Source organism: Phyllostomus hastatus, unplaced genomic scaffold, assembly GCF_019186645.2.
Source record: "Phyllostomus hastatus isolate PE091 unplaced genomic scaffold, TTU_PhHast_1.1 phas_contig_147, whole genome shotgun sequence".
NCBI lineage: Eukaryota > Metazoa > Chordata > Mammalia > Chiroptera > Phyllostomidae > Phyllostomus > Phyllostomus hastatus.
The window spans coordinates 1,229,408-1,253,645 of NW_025333603.1; the positions used below are offsets into that span (position 1 = coordinate 1,229,408).

The 24,238-nt window shown below is 35.8% G+C and overlaps 1 protein-coding gene across 3 annotated transcripts in view; it reads left to right on the forward strand.

Annotated features, from left to right (window-relative positions):
* The first annotated feature begins 721 nt into the window (after nucleotides 1-721).
* The window catches only part of MYSM1 (Myb like, SWIRM and MPN domains 1), a 36,471-nt gene continuing 12,954 nt past the window's right edge, over nucleotides 722-24,238 (forward strand). For 2 of the 3 annotated variants that reach the window (XM_045857049.1, XM_045857058.1), the window contains exons 1-11: nucleotides 743-820; nucleotides 6,305-6,380; nucleotides 8,143-8,213; nucleotides 10,110-10,187; nucleotides 10,277-10,300; nucleotides 11,921-11,999; nucleotides 15,165-15,263; nucleotides 15,916-16,688; nucleotides 20,556-20,686; nucleotides 21,818-21,921; nucleotides 23,329-23,406. In XM_045857049.1, coding sequence (XP_045713005.1) covers nucleotides 756-820; nucleotides 6,305-6,380; nucleotides 8,143-8,213; nucleotides 10,110-10,187; nucleotides 10,277-10,300; nucleotides 11,921-11,999; nucleotides 15,165-15,263; nucleotides 15,916-16,688; nucleotides 20,556-20,686; nucleotides 21,818-21,921; nucleotides 23,329-23,406 — 1,578 coding nt within the window. In that variant the 5' untranslated portion in view covers nucleotides 743-755. Of the gene's footprint in view, nucleotides 821-6,304; nucleotides 6,381-8,142; nucleotides 8,214-10,109; nucleotides 10,188-10,276; nucleotides 10,301-11,920; nucleotides 12,000-15,164; nucleotides 15,264-15,915; nucleotides 16,689-20,555; nucleotides 20,687-21,817; nucleotides 21,922-23,328; nucleotides 23,407-24,238 lie in introns of all 3 variants that reach the window. The other variant, XM_045857068.1, reaches the window with a different exon arrangement.

Consider the following 24,238-nt stretch of genomic DNA (forward strand, 5'->3'; position numbering starts at 1 on the left):
TGGGAGGACATAAATTCTTTGAGAGAAATGGTGTTTATTTTTCACAGTTCCTAACACATATTTTGTAGAAGGTGAGCACTCCATAGTGTCAAAAACACCTGGATTCTGGTTTAAGATTTTTTTTTTTTTGGACTTGCTGTGTATCCTTAGACAGTCATTTCAGCTTTCGGAGTCTCACTTTCCCATCGAAGAAATATAACTGATGACACCAGTCCAGCCTACCTCACTGGGTTATTGTGAAGATAACGGTCATGAGAGTGACTTTTTAACTAATTGTAAGATCTCTAGAAAATAAAATATGGAATCTTAAGTTGCATTCTTAAATATTTTTTGAATTTAAAAATAGTTGTTCGGAGGAAGGAGGAAAAAAAGGAAAGGCAAGGGGAAAAAAAGGAAAGGAAAAAATCCAGCAGGTTAGGGCCCCTAACTGTAGCCACCTTCACAGTTGAGAGCACACTCCAGAAAGCTATTTACTAATATTTTCATTTTACAAATGACAGGCTTGAAGGGCCAAAGTATTTATCCACGAGCACAATCTCTTCAAAGCTCAAGCCTGGACAACTTCCCAACGTCTTTAGACTGCAACAAAAGTCAAAGGACTCGGCCACAGGGCCTGCAGACACCTCCGGTCTGGAAGCTCGAGAACCGGAAGAACCGGACTAGGCTTCAACTCCGCCCTTGATGCACACTCCCGCCCCCTGGCTTTCCACCTCTCGCGGGAACTCTCGGGAGAACGCAAAGGGTCACGTCCCATCATGGCGGCTGAGGAGGCGGATGTGGATATCGAAGGGGACGTGGTGGCTGCGGCGGCACAGCCCGGGTGAGGCACCGAGACCGTGGCGCGGAGGAGGACGTGTGCGCGGGGAGTAACCTAGGAGGGCCGCGGGCGTGTCAACGGACAGGGAAGCGGAAGAACCTCCGGTGGCTCACGGGATCCTGGCTGCGGGAGAGGGGCCGCGCCCATCCCGCCAGCCCGCTATTCCTGAGCCCAGCAGCGGGGTACCCAAGGCTAAGGTCGGAACGCCCTTTCATCGGGATGTCGTGAGGGCCCCGACTTAGCCTAGCAACTACACTCTCCCCAACAAATAGCTTCCTTCCATTACCTCCACTTCAAAATCCACCCCTCGTAGTAACTACCACCAAGGAGGCCCCTGGACGGGACCGGGGCATCTTATTCCATTGCAAGCCTTGAGACTTTGGGCTTGTCGTTTCATTCCTATTGGCCAAAGGTTTCCTCCTCCACAAAGGGATAGTTGTGAAAAACTTCCTGAGAGGCAGCTTGACTTGAATGATCAGGGTAGGACTTTGGTTGGACAGCTCTGGCTTCTGCATTGGCTGGCCCTGCGGGTTACTAGCAGTGTGACCTTGGGTCAGACCTTTAACTTGTCTCAGCCTCTGACAGCTCATGTGTAAACTGACAATCATGATATGTACCTCATACGGTTATTGTGAAGAACAGGTGAAATAATTAGGGATGCATTTTTGTATGTGGAAAGCGTTCTGTAAATGTGTTCTTTATCATCCCGTTACTCTCAGGTGCGGAGTCAACCGTAACTGGCCAATGTGGTTTTTAAACAGCACCTTCCAGCTTGAGAGATTTAGCTCTTTGACTCCTTGCCTTCCCAGTAAGAAATTGATAGGTACCATTTTTAAAATGTGGTTCCAGAATCTTCTTTTAGTCATGGACGAGACCTAGACTGATGAGGAATCAAAAGACTTTGGTTCCATCTCAGCCAGTAATGTTACTTGTAACTGGAAAAACTTCAGTAGAACTTGAGTAGGTTGAACCATGTGAAATTTCCAACCTTAGACCATTTTTGCCCTATAAAGCGGCAATTTCCTATGGTCCAACCTAACATTAGGGCCTCTGGAAATGGTGAAAAAGAATACTAACCCTCTCCATGGGGGACAAAGATGGCTTAAAGCACTCATGAACTCTAAAGCATTGTAAAAATGGGTGGAGTAATTGTCCTCGACCTCAGTATGGCTCAGCTGGTTGGAGCCTCATCCTGTAGCTAACGGTTGCAGGTTCGATTCCTGGTTGAGGGACATACTGTATTTTGCCATGTATAATGTGCACCCACGTTTTTGGCCCAAACTTTCAGGGAAAAAAATCTTTTGTTTTAATTTTAAATTCAATTTTTTATTTATATAAAACGATGATTGTATTCCAGGGTATTATTTTCCATGTAGTTATTGTTATTGCTTTCTGGAGTTATACTTTTAATGCATAAGCATAAATAAAATAATTAAAAACACATACAGATATGGAATTAGTACTACCCATGTATAATGCACATCCTTATTTTTCCCCTCAAAAATTTGGGCAAAAATGTGCATGTTACACATAGCAAAATACAGTGCTTGGGTTGCAGGTTTGATCCCCAATTCCCATCTTGGGTAAGGGTCAGGGGAGGCATCCAGGTGCTTCTCTCTCACATCAATGTTTTTCAGTCTCCCTGTCCCTCTAAAAACCAGTGAAAAAAAAGCGAATGGAGTAATTAAATTCATATATGGTCATTTTTCCCAAAAATCCTTAAGCAAAGCAGTCCAAAGCTATACAAAATGAGTAGAGAGCCTAAATAACAATCATTGTTCCCATTTGTGTAGGTCAAGTTAATCTTGACTAAGCACTTTTGCATGCAACACTAAAGATCATCTGAGAACATTGGCTCTAACTCTTTTCCGTAGGTTCTTCATTATTTTTCTGATTGTATGTAATTTTTCTCCCTTTTCTCTTTTTCTTTCCTTTCTCTTTTTGCTCTGTGTGAGCCTTAGGTACCAATGGCAGCTATTAGCATCTTAGTTTTATGCAGGGAAGATAACAGGTTCTTGCTGGTCAGAGTCATTGCCTTACCAACTCCGAGGAGTATCAGTAACATTATCTTCTGGGGAATAGTACCCCCGACATGATTTTCAGCTTTACAGTGGTGCATAAACAATACACATTCAGTAGAAATCATACCTTGAATTTTGAATTCTGACCTTTTCCCAGGCTAGTGATATGCAGGTATGATACTCTCTTAAGATTCTGGGCATTGGTGGCAAGCCACAGATCCTAGTCAGGCACTGGATCACAAGGGTAAACAACAGATGCTCCACAGTGAACTGTCTTGTTAGTGATTTTGGATATTGTGTTCTGAGCACATTTAAGGCTAAGCTGTGGTGTTTGTTAGGTGTATTCAGTGCATTTTTTTTGACTTAGGAGATTTTCAGCTCTGTTGACTTTATCAGGACATACCAGTGTCTGTTTAGAAAAGGACGAAAATCCTTTTAACATGGAAGATTTACTAGACTCAATAGTATTAGAACATGAATTAAAAGTTTATCATATAACCTAAAATCCGAGAGTACACTGAGTTAATTATTTTATCTGCTTTTAGTATTATGCTAATTTTAAATGAACTGCTACTGGAACAATTGTGTCTTGCAGGTTACACTAAACTTCCTTTTAAATGGTTTGACCACCTCAGGGAAACTGGCTCCACTGCAGCATCAGTAAAACTCCATCATAAGTCAAGGAGCATTTGTACTTACTAAGTCTCAGTACCAGAGCTGGAAGATGGCATTGAAACTTTTTGATTTCCCCTCTACTTCTCTGTCCCCATTTCTTCTCATCCTTCACATTTTCACTTGTCCTTTAAATCATAATGTTCCCAGGCGTTTTGTCATAAGACTACTATTCAGTAATACATAGTCTCTGGTGATATTGTAACTCAAGACTTAAATTTCTATCTGTTGGGTTGGACAATAGGAAATTTTGTCAATATTTGACCACTTTTGTAGTTTCATAAGTTAACCTAATACGTACATGTTGATGTTTCCCAAATCTGCTGCCAACCCAAATCTCTCCTGAGCTTCAGATCCATTCATCCAGCTTTCTGAATCTGTTTGCCCTTGGATGTTCCACATGGACCTCAATCTCACCTTATAAACTTCTCCCACCAAACCTGCCTCTCTGGGTTCCCTAGTCCAATAAATGGCACCCAAGGAACAGACCCGCATGCACCCTTTTCCTTACTTCTCTCCTTCCACTCCTTCCATTCCTTCATTTAGTTACGAAGGGTCTGTTGATTCTAAGTATCCTCTTAAATGCCTTTACTTCTTCCTACTTACACTGCTTGTTCCCTACATCTGAGTAACTGTCATCTTTTTCTGGCATTTATGCCATCACTCCCTCTTAGCTGCTCCTTGTCTCTTTGGCTTCTTCTACTCTTCCCTGAAGTTAGAGCATTCTTTCTTACATCCAGATCAGATCACGTTATTTTCTTCAAACCCCAATTGGCTTTGTGATAAAGTTTTCTGCATTCCTTAACTTCTAGAGACCTGTGTGACCCATACCTCGCCTACCTCATTCATTCATTCATTCATTCATTCATTCATTCATTCATTCAAGAAATACTTGTTGAGCACCTTTTATATGCAAAGCTCTGGGTAGATCAGTTACCAAAACTAAGTCCTTGCTGTCATACAACTAACATTCTTATTAGATGAGGTAGACAATAAACCTCTATACGTCAGATGGAGATAAGTGGAAAAGATAAAGGTAGAAGGTGGATGACTTGTCAACTGTATCCTTTGCAGTTAACCAGGGAAAATTATAAGGCCTTACACTGCAGGACCTCAAAGGTCAGTGTGGATGTAGTGTAAGAAGAACTGGATTTGGAAAAGGGAAACGCAAAAGAATTGGCAACAAATTGAATGTATTAATACATTGTGAGAAAATAAAGGCAGGCACAGGTTTCCAGCTTGGCCCTCTAGGGCACTGCTGTCAAACTCATTTTCACCTGGGGCCACATCAGCCTTGTGGTTGCCTTCAAAGGGCTGAAATAATTTTAGGACTGTATGAATGTAACTTCTCCTTAACTGTTAAGGAGTTGAAATTACATTCGTCCCTTTGAAGGCAACCAGCCATGAGGCTGGTGTGGCCCCCGGTGAAAATGAGTTTGATACCCCTGCTCCAGAGGAATGGAGATGCCAAAGACTGAGATAGGTAACGATGGGAGAGTAGCATATTTGAGAGGAAAGGTGAACTCAGTTTTACACATGTTGATATGTGGTACCTGTGGAGATTCAGGTAGGTGTCCAGATATATATACACCAGAGTTGTGGATGTGGCTAATCCCTATTGAGGGATACTATGTAAGAAGATTTCTAAAGGAAGCTTGAAGTGATACCAGTCTCACCTCCTGCACTCTGGGCAGACCTAGGTAGTTAAGTAAAGGTTTCTTTCTACTGATACAAGTCTCAGAACACTTTATTTCACATTTCACATGATTTGGTAGATCCTGCCAAATCAGAGTGGACACTTGAGTTAAACCTTTTTGCCATCAATAGTTGAGAGACATTATTGCTTTTATTTTATTGTAGATAGTCTGTTAGCCCCACAATTCATTATAACCACTGTGGGACTAAGTGAAGATTCAAAAATATAAATGGGTAGATAGATTTTTTTCAGTTTAGTAGGTACAAATTCTTAGCACTACACTAGGTCTGGGAAAAGTCAATAATTTAACTAGGAAATGATATAACTTCAGGACATACAAAAGCAAATACTAAATTATATCATAGATTGGGCCTCTCAAAACTTAAGTATTTAGCTATTCAGCCTTTTTGCATATGAAGTGAACATGTGACTTTAGGGAGTTCTTACTAGTTTAATGAAAGGAGTGAATTAGCATAGTTTAATTCCCTATGGACATAGAAAAGAGCCCCAATAAGCCCCAAATTAATTTGTTAAATTATGAGTTGTTATTAAAACATCACACTTTCTTGTATCTTCATTGTACCACCCTTCCTCAAGTACGTTATATTTTGGTTCTTCTACTCTTGGGTTTGTTTGTTTTCTTTTCCATTGTAAGGGTGGTGCTATTTATTAATGGTAGCTTTTATGCTTTAGATAGAGCTAAAAGAATTAATTGTTAAGTTAAATGTCTACATACACATGGATATTCCTTAAAAGAAATCTGAAGTGTTGATTCATGGCCATAGAGCATGTGTGGTTGCTGCTTTGGGGTATTTTTTTCCTCACGAAGTTGTTTATTCTTAGGAAACAAAAGAAGTGAACACAGTTGATGTTTAGCAATTAAAATATATAGCTACTATATAGTTACAGACCAAAGAGGTAGAGCAGGCATTTCTGCAACGTTAAATCTGTTTGTTAAGGGGAGGAGGGAACTAAATATTTGGTTAAATCTCAACCTGCCAGTCACTGCTGTGTAGATTGTATATATTAACTGGTATAATATTGTGTATATTAACTGGTATAATATCACTTTTATACCTGTTTTCTTAATTATTATAGAAGCAATGAGAATACAGCATCTGTTTTACAAGATCACTATCTCGATTCATCATGGAGAACTGAGAATAGTCTAATTGTAAGTATTTTATGAAAATACCAAGTATATTAAACTATTACTTATTATCCAGAGTACCTTTTTTTTTTTTTCCAATTTGGTGCTAGTTCTCAGCACTCACAGAGGTAATTGTATTAAAACATTTTTCTTACTGTAAAAAAAGCAAAAACTTATTCCTTTTGATTTTGAAAAATGTCCTGTTGAAAAACAACTCTGGATCCTGCTGGATTTAGATTCAGATCCTTGCTCTATCACTTACCAGATTTGGGAACCTCAGTTTTATCATCTGAACTGTGGGGAACATTGCAGGGATCATGTCCTCATTTAGCAGTTACTTATTGAGTACTTAGTATGTGTCAGATACTAAAGTAGATTTGGGGGTTACGCTATAATCAAGACATGGTTTTGTTCTCAAGGAGCTTGTGGTCTAAAGGAGAGTCAGCTGATAAACAAGTAGACAGACTATATAAATCATAAAGGACATTAGATGCTGACTGGGAGTAACAGGATGAGGAACGTACTTTAGATAAAGCTGTCAGTGAAGGAAACTGAGGAGGTGACATTTAAGTTGAAAAGTAATGGAAAGAGAGGAGTAGATAAGTGAAGAGTTGAGGAAAAGCATTTTAGGCAGAAGGAATAGCAGCACAAAGACTCTGGTTGGAAGCCAGTGTCTAAAATCTGATAAGGGGGGATGACAGCTATGACAAGGTTGAAGAGGCAGATGAGAGCTCCATCCCATCATATTTGCAGGAAGCAAGAGTGGAGTCAAGGTACCAGTTAGGAAACATTTGAGTAATCTAAGCAAGATTTGGTGGTAGCTTGGCCTGAGGTTGTGGCAGAAGAGATAGAAATGGACAAATTTAATTAAATTACATTTTGAGCCCTGACCTGTGTGCCTTAACTGGTTGGGCATCGTCTCACAAACCAGAAGGTCACAGGTTGAATTCCCAGTCAGGGCACATGTCTTGGTTGTGGTTCCATCCCTGGTTGGGGTGCTTACGAGAGGCAACCTATCGATGTTTCTCTCCCTGTCTTTGTCTCTACCTTCCCCTCTCTAATAAATAATAAATAAATTTTTTAGAACAAAATCTATTTTGAATGTAGAGCTGCTTGGTAGATTGGATATGGGACTGAGAGAAAAGGAAGGAATCCAGGATGAATCTTGGGTTTCTAGCTAAAATAACTTGGTGACACATAGTGCCATTTACAAAACTGGGAAGGCTGGGGAAGAAGCAGGTGAAGGAAGGTATGGATGGTGAGTCATATTTTAAATGTTAAATTCAAGAAGCCTACTAGATACCTAAGTGGAAATTTTGAGGGGGCAGTTGGAAGTAACAGTCTAGATAGAGCCTTGGAGAACAGACCTGAACTGAAAATTTTTAAGTTTTGGGAGTTGAAAATGAGTATGATCCATCATTCAAGGAAGGAAAAAAGAATTGTGAGTTTCAGAAATAGGTGAAGTATCTAGGAAAAGGGTGATCACTATCAGTGTTTCATACATGATAGCCATTACTACTTTATCATAGATAGGAGCTTGAGCCTTGGGATCTAACAGACTTGTGTGTCAAGTTTCTGCTCTCCCACTTGAAATGCTGGCAGTGCTGTGGGTGTAATAGTGCCTGTCTCGTAGAGCTATAGTGGCAATCAAAGGTACGTCGTCATGCTCTGGAAATGATAGCTGTTCCTATTGGTAATCATATCATGTATTTTCATTTAGCAAAATATAGAACATAATTTTAAGAAGTAGTAAATAAAAAGAAAAATATATTCTCTTTTGTAATAGCCTTGGACTCTGGATAACACCATCAGTGAAGAGAACAGAGCTGTCATTGAGAAGATGTTGTTGGAAGAAGAGTATCCTTTAATGATTATGAGGAAAGAAAAGATTTCAGGGTTAAAAGCCTCTAAATGCAAAACTTACAAATGAGACCACTGATAATTACTAGATGGATTATTTTTGGCCCCATACTGCTATATAATATGTTACCTACCTATGCAAAAAGCTGCATTTTATTATTCTGGTTCTGTTTCATTGCTAAGTCTGAAATATGACTTAATATTTTTTAGTTTCTGTTGTCAGCCAACTCTTTATACTGTCTGAATATTGATTTGAAATTAAAGAATGTTTTAAGTTAGCTAGATCTTTAGTCCAAGGTCATGTAGTCCAGTTCTCCATTTTCAGTTATATAAATTGAAATTCAGAGATGCTGATTTGTTCAAGGACACAGAACTAGAATATGTAAAATTTCTCACTTTTTACTCTACCAACTTAACAGGTGTTATGTGAGAGGAATCTAAGGAAAAAACACAGAACAAATACAAGAGGATAAAGATGTTTTTCCTCCGAGCAGTTGTGGCTTCTTATCCATGGTTCAGCCACTAGCTTCTTGTCCACATTTCTTTCACGTGTGTATGTTGTTGGCATCTTAACTCTTTCGGGACTCAGTTTTCTTATATGTAGACTGAGAGGATTTAAACAAAATTATTTCTGATTTTTTGATTTATAAAGATTATTAATAATAGTCTAGTGAGTAGCATTTTAGTTTTAATTCTTTCATCTATATTTCATGGATTTCTACCTCCTTTTAAGCCACAATTTTTCTATTCCTTTTATTCCCAATTATTGCTATGTTGATTTCAGAGTGTCTCTGTACCTTTAATCATCATAGGTTAACCCTCTTTAGGCTTTCTTACCCTCCAGCCCTCCTCACACATTATAGCCTGTATCATTGCTTTTAATGGAAAAATAGTGTGAGTAGCATATTTAAATATTTAATAGCCTCGTTTAAAACAGATGAAATTAATTTTAATGATATACTTTATTTAACCCAGTATATTGAAAATGTTATTTAAACATTTAATCAACATAAAAACATAATTGAGATCTTTTACATTCTTTGTTTCATACTCTTTGAAATTCAGTGTGTATTTTATACTTACAGTACATCTCAGTTGGTGCTAGCCACATTTTAAATATTAAGTAGTTATACATGCGGCTGTGGGCTAATGTATTGAATAAGATAATTCTAGATTAGTGAATACTTAAGTAGTCACTGGTTCACTTCCAAATTTGGGAAAAACATAATGAGAGTAAAAGCAATGTCCGCTCTTAGAGGACACAGATAATATTTTCTTGTTGCTTCGTCTTCAGTACCTAGAACCTCGTGTAGTGCCTGACATAACACGATATACAGTTAATAATTGTTAGTGAAGAATATTTCTGATTAAAAGTATTGCAGAGGCCAGTGTTAAGAAGTTGGAGAAGGCTTTCTGGTAGATTTGACCTGTTTGTTATTTTTATTAAGGTAGAGAGTAACCCTGAATTCTTCTCTTACCTTGAGAAATATGAAAACAATTAGTTGTCCTAAATTACCCTGGACAACCAATTAAATTCATATATTACATTCACCCTGTGTTTTAGGAAAAAAGAACTAAGTAGAACATTGAGGATGTTTCTTCTCTTAGCCACTTGTAAAAGGGAAGGTAAGAGAAACTAGCCTCTATGTAGCACACACTTTATGCAGGCACCATGTTTTAAGATTTTACATATAATATTTAATCCATGTAACAACCCTATGAGGTATAAATAATTTTATCAAAATCTGTACAGACCTGAAAAGAGCTTTGAGAGGAGTTGGTTTAGCTAGGATTCAAGTGTGACTTTCATGAATATATGAGTGCCTACTTTATATGTCACATAAAAGTTTTGACTTTATTATTGTTTTAAAAGTTTCCTTAATAATTACACAGGTATTATTTATCTAAAAAATCACCTCCAGAAAAATTCTGGTTTGATCAAAAGGAAGATGATAAAAAATACACAAAGAGGTAAAAGTCAATATATCATACTTTTAAAAGTCTAAATAATATTTTTAAAAACTTCACATACTTCTTATTTCTTTTTTCATGTGGTGCAGTCCGCAGAAAACAGCAAAAACCATGTATGTACTACATTTTATACTTTAAAATCTTTTTATTATAAGTTGTGGGGAAATTAAAAATTATAGTTGGCCTGTGAAAAAGCCCTCTTGATCTTGAGTTATACAAAAATAAAAAATCAAAATTCCTTGTAGACATATTGAAATGCCCCAAGGTAATTTTATAATGTTATTTGCCAGAATTTTCTTTTGGTTCCATCAAATTATGGAAAAGATAGTGTCCTAGGGATTTGCGGGGAAACTTTTAAAATCTGCTATGTAATATATAAGGAATTAATTTGATTTCTATTGCCCTGGCAGTTAATTTTCAATCACGCCAAACTAAAATTTATTTGAATTTGTAGCTTTCAAAAAATTAAAGAAACTAACAGATTGGCCTAAAAGTCTGTTACATTTTTGCTATAAAATAAAAGACACATTTTTCATTTTTACCAATAATTTGATTGATTTGGATATTTTGAGTATGTCAGCTATCTCCTGTTATTGGCTTGTAGTAGGTAGAGGCCAGGGGTGCTGCTAAACATCTTCCAATGCATAAGATAGCCCCACAGCAAAGAATTATTTGGTCAAGATGTCAATAGTACCAAGATACTTGCAAACCACTTTGATACTTTCTCCATACACTGCACAAATCGTTTTTTATGTTTCAGTTGTATTTTTATCTTCCTTGAAATGCTAAAACATAACATACTGAAAATGTTGCCTGTTTTCTTCCACTTCAAAATTTAAATGGCTGCACAAAAAATCCACCAATTTTGATGATTTTTTTGTTTTGTTTTAAATGCATGCTGATATGAAAGCTGCCACAAGACAATTTAACAAAATTGTTTCAAATGAAGGTAAAGACAATTGGGCACTTCCATTGTATGGAAAAGACATAATGGACATTTTGGCCATCCCAGTATTAACTTTTATTTAGTGTTTATAAACTTGAATATTTATGGTCCCTTAAAGGGTAAGGGTTACAGATTTGCAGCTGTCAAAGAGTTTGAGCACTGAACAGACTTTGGCTTTTACATTTTGGTGAATAAACAACAAAAAGTGAAGTTAATGAAAAGATTAATGGTTTCCTTTGAATTAAATTAGTGAGCCTCATGACTCTTGATTTCTTCAGATGCTGCAATTTCCAAAACAATAAACGTGATGCCATGGTTTTTTGTTTTTTTTTTTACTTTTCTGGCTTGATGTTCACATGGACTTACATGAAAGAATCAAAGAGATAATGTTTATGGAGCCAATTTAAACTTTTGCATGCCTTTTAGGATTTGGAATTATGTTAACGTCTGCTGCTTAGTGTCCAATAAAAGGAACCCTATTTATTTGTTTTCACACCAACTTCCTTTGATGTCTTTTAGTGTTTTCTTCCCTCAGACCCAAGGATTATGTCTTTTGGGGCTCTTAATCGTCCTGAGCTAAAGAAGTGTATGAGGCAGGGTAAATCCTCCCCCTCATGTAGAGACTGCAGCCTTCTTCTTCTTTCTTTCTTTCTTTCTTTCTTTATTCTGATTGTTAGACTAAGTGTTAAATTTGGTTTGTGGCTATCTGTAATCTTTAGGTGCATGAATATGGAATGTTCCATTTCAGAATTTTTTTTTTTTTTGCAATTCTCTTTTATCCCCTCAGGGTACAATCTCCTACAAAACCAGCCAGTTTCTCAGTAAAGTGGACAATAGAAGAAAAACAGCTGTTTGAACAAGGGCTGGTAAATAAAATGATTTTTGATTTATAGTAAAAAATTCTAGAAGCAAATACTGATAGAATTATAAGGTTAAATTAATTTGTAGAGACCAGAAATTTCTTTTTGATTATAGTGATCATATCTATAGTTCTTCTGTAGTTAGAATGATGATATTTGTAGTGTCGTACAAGAGAATTTAACTCATTTAAGTTACTAAAATATTAAAATAGATTTGGATTAATATTTTGGATAGTTTTTATACTAATAAGACCCACAAATTGAGCTGTCTCTGTTTACATGACACCAACTACCTGGACTAAAAGACAAAATTATTTAGTTATCTGATATTTTCTTTTGAAAAAACAAATGTGTATTTGGAACTGTCCTGGTTGAGTGCATTTGTATTCAGATATTTGGCATTGTGCATACAATCTAAATGTTTTAGTGACTGTAATTGAAGACAGAACATTTCTTTTACGTGAATGTTTCACTGAGGTCTATATAAATGTCTACAAATGGCAGTTACATAATGGAAAAATATGTACCCCAATTTCTAATTATGAAAATAATCTTTAACATAAAGAAACTTAATAAAATATTCAGAATTCTTTTTAACTACTGGTAATAGGTTATATCATTTCTTTTAAGATACATATTACCTAATGTTATGCTAAATTAATTTTGAATTTATATATTACATATATAGAATATTTATATAATTATGTAGGATCCATAAATGCTAATTGAAATATTAATAATGTTTCTACAGATGATAGGAAATAAAATGTGTATTTTTATATTTAGTCATTACCATGGCATTTATATTTTCCGTGATTTTTTTTTTTTAAGATTTAAAAAAATTTATTTTTAGAGAGGGGAAGGGAGGAAGAAAGAGAGAAAGAAAGAAACATTGATATGTGGTTGCCTCTCGTGCACCCCCAGCCAGGGACCTGACCAGAAACCCAGGCATGTGCCCTAAACTGGGAATCAAATGGGTAACTCTGGTGCACAAGCCGGCACTCAGTCCACTGAGTCATACCAGCCAGGGCCGTGATGTTATTATATAAATACCAAAACTATCTTGAAACTTTTATGTCTTCCTGAGATTTTCCTCCTGTGCTGTTATGTTCTTATATTGGTATTTCAGTCTGTTGCATGATTATCATTTACCTAATACAACTTGAACTAACCAGCCATTTACTTAAGATTGCTGACAACTTTGGTGTTTTGCCCCTTACTGAAGACTATATCTATACACACCAATGCAAGTAGGTTGTGAATTTTTTGGTTGTTATTGTTGACATTGGCAGTAGTTATAGGAGCTACATCTGCATGGTTCAAAATTCAAAAGGAACCTAAAGTCATATGGTGTTAAGTCTGACTTGTTTCTCAACCTTTAGTTCTGTATGCCTGAGGCAACCATTTTCATCTGTTTTTTGTGTATCCTTCCAGAGATATTTATCCCTGTATAAGCAAACAGGTATTTATTTATATACATGTATAGATATCTATTTATATATATAAACAAATATTTTAAACTTAGAATGTTTTCCCACAAACATACATGGAACTGTTGGTTGTATTTCACCCTTTTTGACCTTTTGATGTAATTTGCTTATAGACTGATTTTCTCAGGTTTGAGAGAGAGTAATTATGTGGTACCAAATAATGAAGGAAGAGTTTTTCTTCCCTTTCTTGGGCATAGGGCTTTCCCTTTGCTCTGTTTTAAAATTGATGAATGTTTTCTTTGTTCCTCTTGTTATTGTCCCCTTCCTAAGTTTCATGGTGCCCAAGCCTTTATAGTTCCTACTCGTCATACTTCATTAGGATCTTTCCTGTCTCCAAAAGTGTTCCATACTGTCAAGTTGCCTATTTGATTTTTTCCCAAAATAAAGATAACTGATTCTTCAGTAAGTTGATCTCTACTAGGTGTTAGTTAAGATAGACATAAATAATTTATACTTGCTAATAACTTTCCCAGAAGGACTTTCAGTTTTAAGAAATTTTCCATATATCACATTTTCTAAGGAATACCAGAAGTAATTGTATAAATGAAGGTTTATCGTTTGGATCAGAGCTTTAAAGATGACTTGCTACAACAAGTTGTAACTGCCTGGCCTGTAAATTTGCTCTGAGATCAATTTCCCTGAGTTGTAGCAGTGTTTGTTTGTTTGTTTTTCATAGCTGTAAGAATTCTAAAAAATTAGAATTGTTGAGCAACTTTGGGAAATAGAGCATATCTTATATTAGAGATGTTGTAAAGGGGGTTTATGTATGTATCAACTGATAAACTGGATACCTAAAAATCCCTTTTCACTCTAAAATTATATTTATTCCTTTCTGTATTTCACAACACACCAGAGCTCCCTTAGGTTCTTAGTTTTTTCTCATCACAGCTTCAGTGTTGACAGGTGGACAGCCTTCAACAGTAGAGGTGTGTGGGGAGTGTTGGTTTCAGGTCACTTCATTTGTGATTCACTCTTTCTATTTACCCTCACCCGAGGACATGCTTATTGATTTTAGAGAGAGGAGGGAAAAAATCAATCAGATGTCTCTCAGACATGCCCAGACAGGGGACCGGGCCTGTAACCTAGGCAGGTGCCCTGACCCAGTGGGGAATAGAACACACGACCTTTGGGTTTATGGAATGATGCTCCAGCTAACTGAGCCACACTGACCAGGGCAGTGTGATTCACTCTTCTGTCAGTTCGCTGCGATATCTGTGTAGTTAAAGCATCTGCTGTGGTACACATAATGGATATTGTAACAAATGGAATCTGGGTAAAAAGGTATTTTTAAATTAGTGTCAGAACAAACTCAGTTGATTGTATAAATGGAAAGTGCAACCTGCCTCCCTTTCAAATATCTTTTTAAATTATCTTAAGATTTGGAACATCATAATATGAATACATATGGTTAGGAATACAAAAAGTGATGTATCTTTATTTAGCTATGAAAGAAAACTAATTTCAAAACCATTTTGGTCAGTGTCCGTAAGTCCAGATTCCAAAAGAAGAATATGGGCTTTGATTTTTAAGAGTCTTAGCCACATATGAGGCTTCATTGTGTGCTTTAGAAAATAAACATGAGTTATTCTTTTAGTCTGCTTTTATTTTTTTAATGTGGCAGTTCCTTAGAATACTAACAAGTAAGTTCAACAGAAGCAATTTCTTTTCCATTTTGATACAGGCTAAATTTGGCCGAAGGTGGACCAAAATTGCAAAGCTGATTGGAAGTCGTACTGTTTTACAAGTGAAGAGCTATGCCAGACAGTACTTTAAAAATAAGGTAAGCAGAATATAACTATCCTTAATAATAATATTTTAAATAAAATTAGTAAGACAAAGTAGTTTTTAATTCAGGCATTAAAGTCTTAATGTTAAAGTTTTTATGTTGGAAGTATTTTATACCCGTAAAGTACTTTACAGATATTTATCTTCAAAAATCTCAAAGCATATCTTCAGTGTTGTGAGTGTTCCTGTGAAATAGGTATTATGTTATTCTACTTAATTTCTTTTTTTTTTTAAGATTTTATTTATTTATTTTTTTAAGAGAGGGGAAGGGAGGGAGAGAGAGAGAGTAACATCAATGTATGGTTGCTTCTCATGTGGCCTCCACTGGGGACCTGGCCTGCAACCCAGGAATGTGTCCTGACTGGAAATCGAACCTGCAATGCTTTGGTTCGCAGCCCGCGCTCAATCCACTGAGCTATGCCAGCCAGGGTATTCTACCTAATTTCATATGGTGAAATAGAGGAACAAAATAGTAACTGCCCTTTTAAAATGTAGTGGTAAGTACTTTAAAGAAAATTACCATAAAGGTACAATATACCAAAGACATTTACTCAGTTTAATAATGCATTTATCTTACTTTTTCTGCCAATGATTAAATATTAAAATTTTAATATTATGTATGGGGTTTTATCTTCATTTTTAATAAGGTAAAATTGGATGGTCCAGAGAAGAAAACACCAAATCAGAAGAACAGCAGTGATCTTCAGATTCAAAGTGAAGATGAAAGCACACCAGTGTGGGCACCATCAGGTTTAAGGGGACGTGCTGATCCCAACCTGAATGCTGTAAAAATCGAAAAGTTATCTGATGACGAAGAAGTAGACATCACAGATGAGGCAGATGAGATGACTTCTCAAGCGCCCCAGGAGAATCCTAGCAGTGATCTCTTAGTAGACATCCCTAATAGTAAAAGTCATGAAACTTGCCGAGGAGAATTTATCACCTCTGCCAGTCAGGAAGATTCCATTTCTAAATCTTCGAAAGAATATCTTCAGAATTTAAAGCATGGTGAGGTGGAAACACTTCCAAGCTCAGGAATTACATTTTGCACTGAAAAACAGAGCACCAGTGACAAAAAAACAGTTGAATTAAATGATCAGAAATCTAATAAACTGATAAAAAGTTGTGATAAGCATGATGGAAATGGAATAGTAGATGATACCAGGCTGTTGCCTTCTCCAGAGCCTTGTGAAGTTCAGAAAGATTTGAGTGACAATGAAATGCTTTTTCAGTCCTACTGCCAAATAGAGGAGGAGCACCATGAGGAAGAAGAGCTTAAGCCACCAGAACAAGAAGTAGAAATAGATAGAAATATTATTCAAGAAGAAGAGAAACAAGCAATTCCTGAGTTTTTTGAGGGGCGCCAAGCTAAAACACCAGAACGCTATTTGAAAATTAGGAATTACATTTTGGATCAGTGGTAAGGAAAAATTATATTACAGATGCTGTTTTAAAACCAGTGGTACTCTAGAATATTTAAACTAGGCTCATGCAGAATTTAGTATTATACAATGCTAATGATCCAGAGAGCTTTAACATAATATATTTCGATAGGCAAGACTTAAAATTTCTCATAGTGAAACTTTTGTGGAAAGCTTTGGTAAACATTGTCATCTGTAACAATCCATCTCTTTATTCGTTAGTGTTCATTTGTGCATGAGTGTTTGGGCCTGGAAAGGAGAGGGATAGATGATTGCCTTAAAGAGTACTTTTCTTAGGACAGAGTTAGGAAGATACAGAAAGCACTGCTGTTCTGGAAAAGAGGGACAACATGTTTTCTAGTTTATGCCATACTTTGAGTACAAAGAAAGAAAACTGACAGAAGGATAGTGTCATTAAATGTGGCTAAATTGCAAAAACCATTCTCCTAAATAGCTTCCTTAAATGCTGTCACTTTTGAACCTACAGTATAATCTGTTCATTCCTTCGTCCAGCTTCATCGGGAAACAGGAATTTTCTGATATGTGAAGTTCACCCTCTAAATCGTCAGTACCTTTTACTTAAATTGTTTAGTGAGGGACAAGGAACAAACCAAAAAACCTTCCACCTTTGAATTTTTCATAAAAGTTTCAGGCATCATTTAACATTCATAATTGTTACTGCTTCAGCGTTGTATAAGGCCATCTTCACAGAGGGCTTCTGCTGTAACCTAGGAAGATTACCAAAGAAAAACAAGGTTTGGTAATTCAATAACCTTCATTTTGCCCACACAATATTAAGTGATTTGGCTTTTAAGAATAGCAGTACTCTAAAAGAAAGATTTTTGTTCTTGTTCTTGCAGACAGTTGAGATTGCTAAAAGTACAAGTTCTGGGTAAGGGGGGTCAGAGTAAAGAATACTTACAAAGAACGACTGACATTAGCATAGTGCTTTGCAGTTTACAGAAAGTTTTTCTATATCTGATTCCTCACAATAATCATGTAAAATAGGCAGGTGGTGTTTTCTCTATTTGATCCAAGAGTGGTTTAGGGACCTGCCTTTGATTATATAACCAGCCACTGACAGACTTCAGTGCAAGTAATGACTCGATAAATCACTCTGTTATTCCACATTACCTAATTCACACTATTGAAACAGATAAATTGAATCTCTACTGGTATCTAATTTTGATTTTGAAAATAAAAGGATGAATGGCCAAAATTGAAGGACTATATAATCATCCGTGAGTATGTGCTGTTACTGTAATCAAATTTCATCTGTTACTTTGATTTTGGATTCTGTGAGGCAGAATAATTTAGATAGATAATATAAATTATATAGCAGTAGTTTCCTAACATGATTTGCCTTAGTTCATGAAACCACTTAAGTGTTGCTGTTTCAATGGGTGAAAAAGTAGAAATGTTTTGAACAGGAACTCTAGTGTTCTCTTCAGAAATAGAAGAGAGTAATTAGGAACTGAAGTTGTATTGAAAAAAATAGAAGAAAAGTTAATGTTTTAAAAATATAAAGAGGCCTACTAAATTTGTAGCTAAAAGAACCTTTTCATAAAAGCACTTGCAATCAACTCCCTCTTTAGGGGAATTTAATAAAAATAGTAACCAATGCCATTATTGAATGCCTACCAAATGCTGTGCATTGAATTTAAATCATCTCCAGTTCTCTTGACAGCCTGCCCTCATTTTGCAGGAGAGAAAAGTGAGTTTCAGAGAGCAAAAGGAACTTGTTGCAGGTCCCTTTAGGTGAAAGTGATTTCCAGAGTCTGTATAATCTTGATTCATTATTTTCACACTTCCATGTCGGGGCCTTGTCCTAGACTTTTCATTCTGCCTTGGATGCTTTCCCCTCCAGATCTTGGTGAATCTTGCTTCCTCTGATCAAGGGAAATTAGAGGCCTTCTCTGACTACCCTATCTAAAATAGCTCACATATCTCCTTTCTCTCATTCTTTTACCCTACTTTTAATTTATCTTAATAAAACTTAATACCACTGAAAATATTACATTTTTATTTGTGTATTGTCTTTCTCTTGATTCCCCAATGATAATGCAGGCTCCATGCAAGAATTTTTTTTTTTTTTTGTCTATTTATTGTTAAATCCCTAATGCTTAGAACAATGCTTGGATGCAGATGGCACTCAATTTTTTAGGGAGAAAAGATTGAATGAATGAGTCATCATTATGTCATGAACAGATATTTTGAGAGGCCTTACTATTTGTTCAACACTGTACTTAGATTACTAGGTTCTGCTTAAAACCTTTTGATTTGGATAATCATTGATGACTGCAATTCAGTTTTTAGATTCCTGCAGCTTTTTGGTAGCCATTTATACCATCCTCATTTCTACTTTCTTGCCTTCACTTGCGAAGTTTGTTTTGTTTTCTTTCAAAACATTAGAAATCTCAACTTTTCATTGGAACTTTTGAAACCCTCCCACATCACAAGCTACTTTTTACTTTTCCTGAAGTTCTATAGAATTTATAATTTCAAATTTGGTTTCTGCTTAGAGAAGCCTTCCCTAAGCCCTCTATTTAAAATAGTCTGCTTATTTGTCTCACTGTATCTACTTATCCTCTTTTCTTCCTAGCATTTATTGCTACCTGACAATACAATAGATATTATTCATTAATTTTTCGACTGTCTCCCCCATTAGAATGTAAGGTCAGGAACTTTATACTATTCATCTCTGTATCCTTAGTGCCTAGAATGATGCCTGATACAGAGGATGCAAAATAAATATTTGTAAGATAAAATAAAGATTGAATAAGAAATACCTATGTTATATGATTTATCTGAATACTTGGTTTGTAATCCTATCACTTTTTTTAAAGGTTTTTGTTTGTTTATTTTTAGAGGGAGGGCAAGAGAGGGAGAAAGAGAGGGAGAGAAACATCAATGTGTGGTTGCCTCTCCTGCACCCCCTCCTGGGGACCTGGCCTGCAACCCACGCGTGTGCCCTGACTGGGAATAGAACTTGTGACCCTTTGGTTTGCAGGCCAGCAATCTGCTGAGCCACACCAACCAGGGCTATCACTTCCTTAAGTGCTTTAATTTCTCTGACCTTTTTGTTTCTTATCCCTAAAATGAGAATAGTAAAATCTATCTTGTAGGATTGTTGTGAGGATTAAGGATGTGTAACTCTTGGTACAGCATCTGGCATAAGCACTTAGTAATTAAGTTTTCTATTTTTAAATTATATTGTGCCATCTAACAGGGTACATTAAATAATATTCAGTAAATATGTGTTGTATTATATAAACATCTTATTTTATAACTTTTGGGCATTTCTTAATTCCTTTGGAATCCCCTATAATATCTAGTTCTATTTTCTACTGAGATATCTATTGGCATAATGATTAAAAACTAATATAAAACTTCTAAGTATTTATAAGGTAATTTACAATGAAAAGATAGTATCCAACAAAGTAAAAGTAGATGAACCTAAGTGACATTAAAAATTCAAAAGGTCTAATACTAAATGCTTTCAAAATGTTATTAAACTGCCTTTTTTTTTTAATTCAAAGATTGAGGGTTGAATTTGGATCTGTAGATAAATAAGCTTCTAACTTAAAAGTCCTGGGATAACTGGAATTTATTGAATTTAATATTGGAGAAGAAATAATACTTGTAAAATTGTACTATTCTTGTAAGTTATTGTATCATTTATAGATATTTTATTTCAGGAAAAATGTACACTTGGGTATTATGTATTAGTATTGTATTTACTACACATTTACATATTGCTAGGGGGTGAATTTTTAAGATATTTCAAATATTAAAAGTTTTTCCCAGAAATCTTTTTTTCATGTTTTTATTTATCCAAAATAATTTTACTTCCGTCTCTTAATTAGGGAGACATGCAAACCGAAATACTTAAATAAGACCTCAGTACGTCCTGGCCTGAAGAACTGTGGGGATGTTAATTGTATTGGACGGATTCATACATACCTCGAATTGATAGGAGCAATCAATTTTGGATGTGGTAAAAATAAAAACCCAACAGCATCTTTTACTTGACATTTTTATCCTTACGGCACCCATGAATTTCTTGATGGTTAGAATTCAGGTAGACTTAGGTATATATAGAGAGAGATTCAGAGAGATTCTATAGCATTTTGGAATAAATGTATTAAGCTTTTGCTGTAAAACATTTTGTTGATTAAACTATATTTCCCTTTGACCTACCTATAGTGAAAATTGGTGGTATAATTTTAGAGGAAATATATGCAGTCTTAAGAAGTAGAAATAATTTAAGAATGCAGTTCTTTGTCAAGTAAAAATAAAACTTTTATGAAAACTCTAATAATAGCCCATTTAATTTGCAAATATTGTATTCGTAGTAGAAATACTGTCTAGCAGTGCTTAAATAAAGGAAATAATTTATGAGCCTCTACGTTTAAATGTAATAAAAATGCCAAAATATTTTTCATGGAAGAAAGTTTTTTCACCGTAGTTTTTCTCAAATATAAAAGGTGATGAATATGTATGTTTTTTAATGTATTCTACCCTTTTATTAGATGACACAAACCTTTTGAAGAAAGATAATGCCATAGTTGCAAAGTGATAAGGTAATTAGAACCTTGCAACCCATGGTTTGAGAAGAGTATTCTGTAGTCTGTGTCTGAAAAGACAACTAGCCAGAAAACTTCCTGTCAGAGATGATTTTATTTTATGTAGAGGTAGATAAAATTTATAGTCTGCTTTGAGGTCTTTGTTTTAGTGTCTTTGTTTGCCCAAAGCATTGTATTGGGACTGGCTTTTCTGGAAAACTAAGGTGTCGTAACTTTGTCAACCACCAAACGAAAAATAAAATCATATTTTCTGTGTTAGACTTCCAAAGTTAGCAAAGTGGAGTAAATAAAAAATTAAATTATCCATTTCCTAAGTATCACATTTTATTGAGATTTCTTTATAATAAATAATAGAATTATTTTTATGTGAGAACTACATGGCATATAAAGTGTGTAACTGGAACAGGATAGAACCATAGAAGCTCTGGTATGAAGAAACTTAGAAATGGCTCACAATGTATAGTCAGCGTAGATGTGTCTTCCTGTCTAACACATGGATTCGTAAAAGAATAGATTGTTTTGTTTTTTCTGAATTCCAACAGAACAGGCTGTGTATAACAGGCCACATCCAGTTGATAAAGTGCGAATCAGAGACAGAAAAGATACAGTGGAAGCATACCAGCTTGCCCAGCGCCTGCAGTCCATGGTAAGCAGTCACCTCTTACCCTCAGTGATTTCTCCACATTGCTCCGTACCCTGCTCAGTAAGGTATATCTTCTCTTCAGCTGTTCAATAAATGGCCATTTAGTGGATGAACATACTGTTTCTTGTATTTACCTTGACATTCACTTTTCTGGTTTCTGTTCAATTTCATATAGGTTTATGAGGCAAACAAACCAAAAAAAATCCTCAAAATTCACCAGCAATCTTTACAGAGAAGCATACTGTTTTGTTAAAATGGCCCGAGGCTGCTTGGTTTCGATTTCGAAACCTAACATTTTTTTAACTATACAGTTAGGCTCTTTTTTTCTCTTTCAGCTATTTTTGTTTAAAATTTTTAAGATAAGGTTCAGCTTTTTAAAATAGCTATCCAAAATATTTTAGCCTTTATTTTTTAAAATTTTATGAATCTTATTTTATAAAAGTGATCCAACAAGTCTCCTAAAAGGCAGAGTCATGCTGTGAACCAATAAAATAGGTTATATTGGTAATAGGTGGGATAAAGTATAGATGACAGAATGGGTATCTTCCTCAGAGTATGTGGGCTGTAAGCCATTTCTACCTAGATAGGCTTTTTTTTAAATTATATTTTATTGATTATGCTCTTACAGTTGTCCTGACTTTCCCCCCTTTTCTCCCTCCACCCAGCACCCCTACTCCCTTAGGCAGTTCCCCCACCCTTGTTCATGTGCACGTGTCATGGGTGTAAGTTCTCCAGCTGCCCTCTTTCCTGTACTGTACTGTACATCCCCGCGGCTATTCTGGAACAGCCTATTTGTACTTCTTACTAGACATGCTCTAAGAAAGGGTGTTTGCAAATACAGTTGGTGGAGATGGTGCTAGTCAGACAGTGGCCTCTGACAGCTAGTCCATTTAAGGGCTTAGAACTCAGGTTTGCAAAACTGGATATTAGTAATGCCGTTACCCAAGTTTGTAATTTTTTACTGTTTGTGTTAACTAAGCATCTTTTCCCTCCTGAGGCTGAGAAGTAACTATGTTGCTTCTAGTTGTCAAACCTTTTGCTGTGTGTTCTTTCAAGTTTTCTACCACAAGTTAATGAACAGGAAATCATTTTCTTGGTGGCTCTTTTTGGTCTTAAAAAATATTTTTTGTCTGAGTGTTTTATCTCCTACATGGTGAAAAGAAATGAAAATTAAAGATATCCAAGTAGAATACTGAAAATAATCACTGATTTTTTTCTGAGCAGAGTGCTAGCTATTGAACATAAATTAATGAAATAAAATTCAGTCAGGCACTGCTGATCAGGGATTAATATTATTTAAATGGAGAAGTTGTTTTTTAGAAAATTATCATTTTGATTTTGTATATTAATATGTTGTGATTTCTCCAAGTTAATCTCATTACCTTTTGCTTTATTTTAATATCATCATAGCGCACAAGGAGACGTAGGGTCCGAGACCCATGGGGAAATTGGTGTGATGCAAAAGACTTAGAAGGACAAACGTTTGAGGTAACTTTGACCTTCTTAAATGGCTGATTAGTGAAAGTTGTTTTGTCAGTACATATTTGGATAACTTAATGTCACAAATATTACACTTTTTGAACATGTATACATGTATCTCTCTTATTTCCATATTAATTGTTTTGTCCAGAAGTCATTGATAAACCACAAAGTAGAAGACATGGTGATTCAGTTAGCTAGAAGTTTTCAGAACCCCTAGTTGGCTCATTTTCAGAACTTTGATTATCTGTTTCTACATTCTGTTCTCTCCCTGAAGAATATTTTCACAGGTGCCAGAAAGTTGGTATGCCCAGTTCATTTCAGTAAACATTGTTGAATGACATTCTAATAATGCCAACTAAGATATTGTCCCAAGCATTAGACATAATACAAATATTGAAGTATCATTTCCACAAATAAAAACTGTGGTCCTAAAAAGAAAATTGACAGTGAATGTGTGTGTAACTCATATACCTACATGCATTCTACATGTATAATTTGTTTGAGAATGACTAGTATAGTAGAATGGTGTCATGAGCAAGGGAGCATCCCCAAAAGGAGCCACACATGCGTATTTGTGTCTTTACACAATGCCAGGTTTATTAGGGGAGCCCTCCCCAATAAGCCAATAGAGTCACAAGCAAGTAAAACCCAGAGAGGGGTTATACACATAGAGTTGAGCAGAGCGAGCGCCTATTGCCAAGTCCTAGTCACCGGCAGTGTCTGCAGGTGGAGACTTATTGTCACCTTCGTCTTGTTCTCACATGCCCTTAAGTGTGACTTTAAAGGAGTATTTTTATTAATTCTACTTATTAGTGGTTGATTGATGGACTTTTGATCA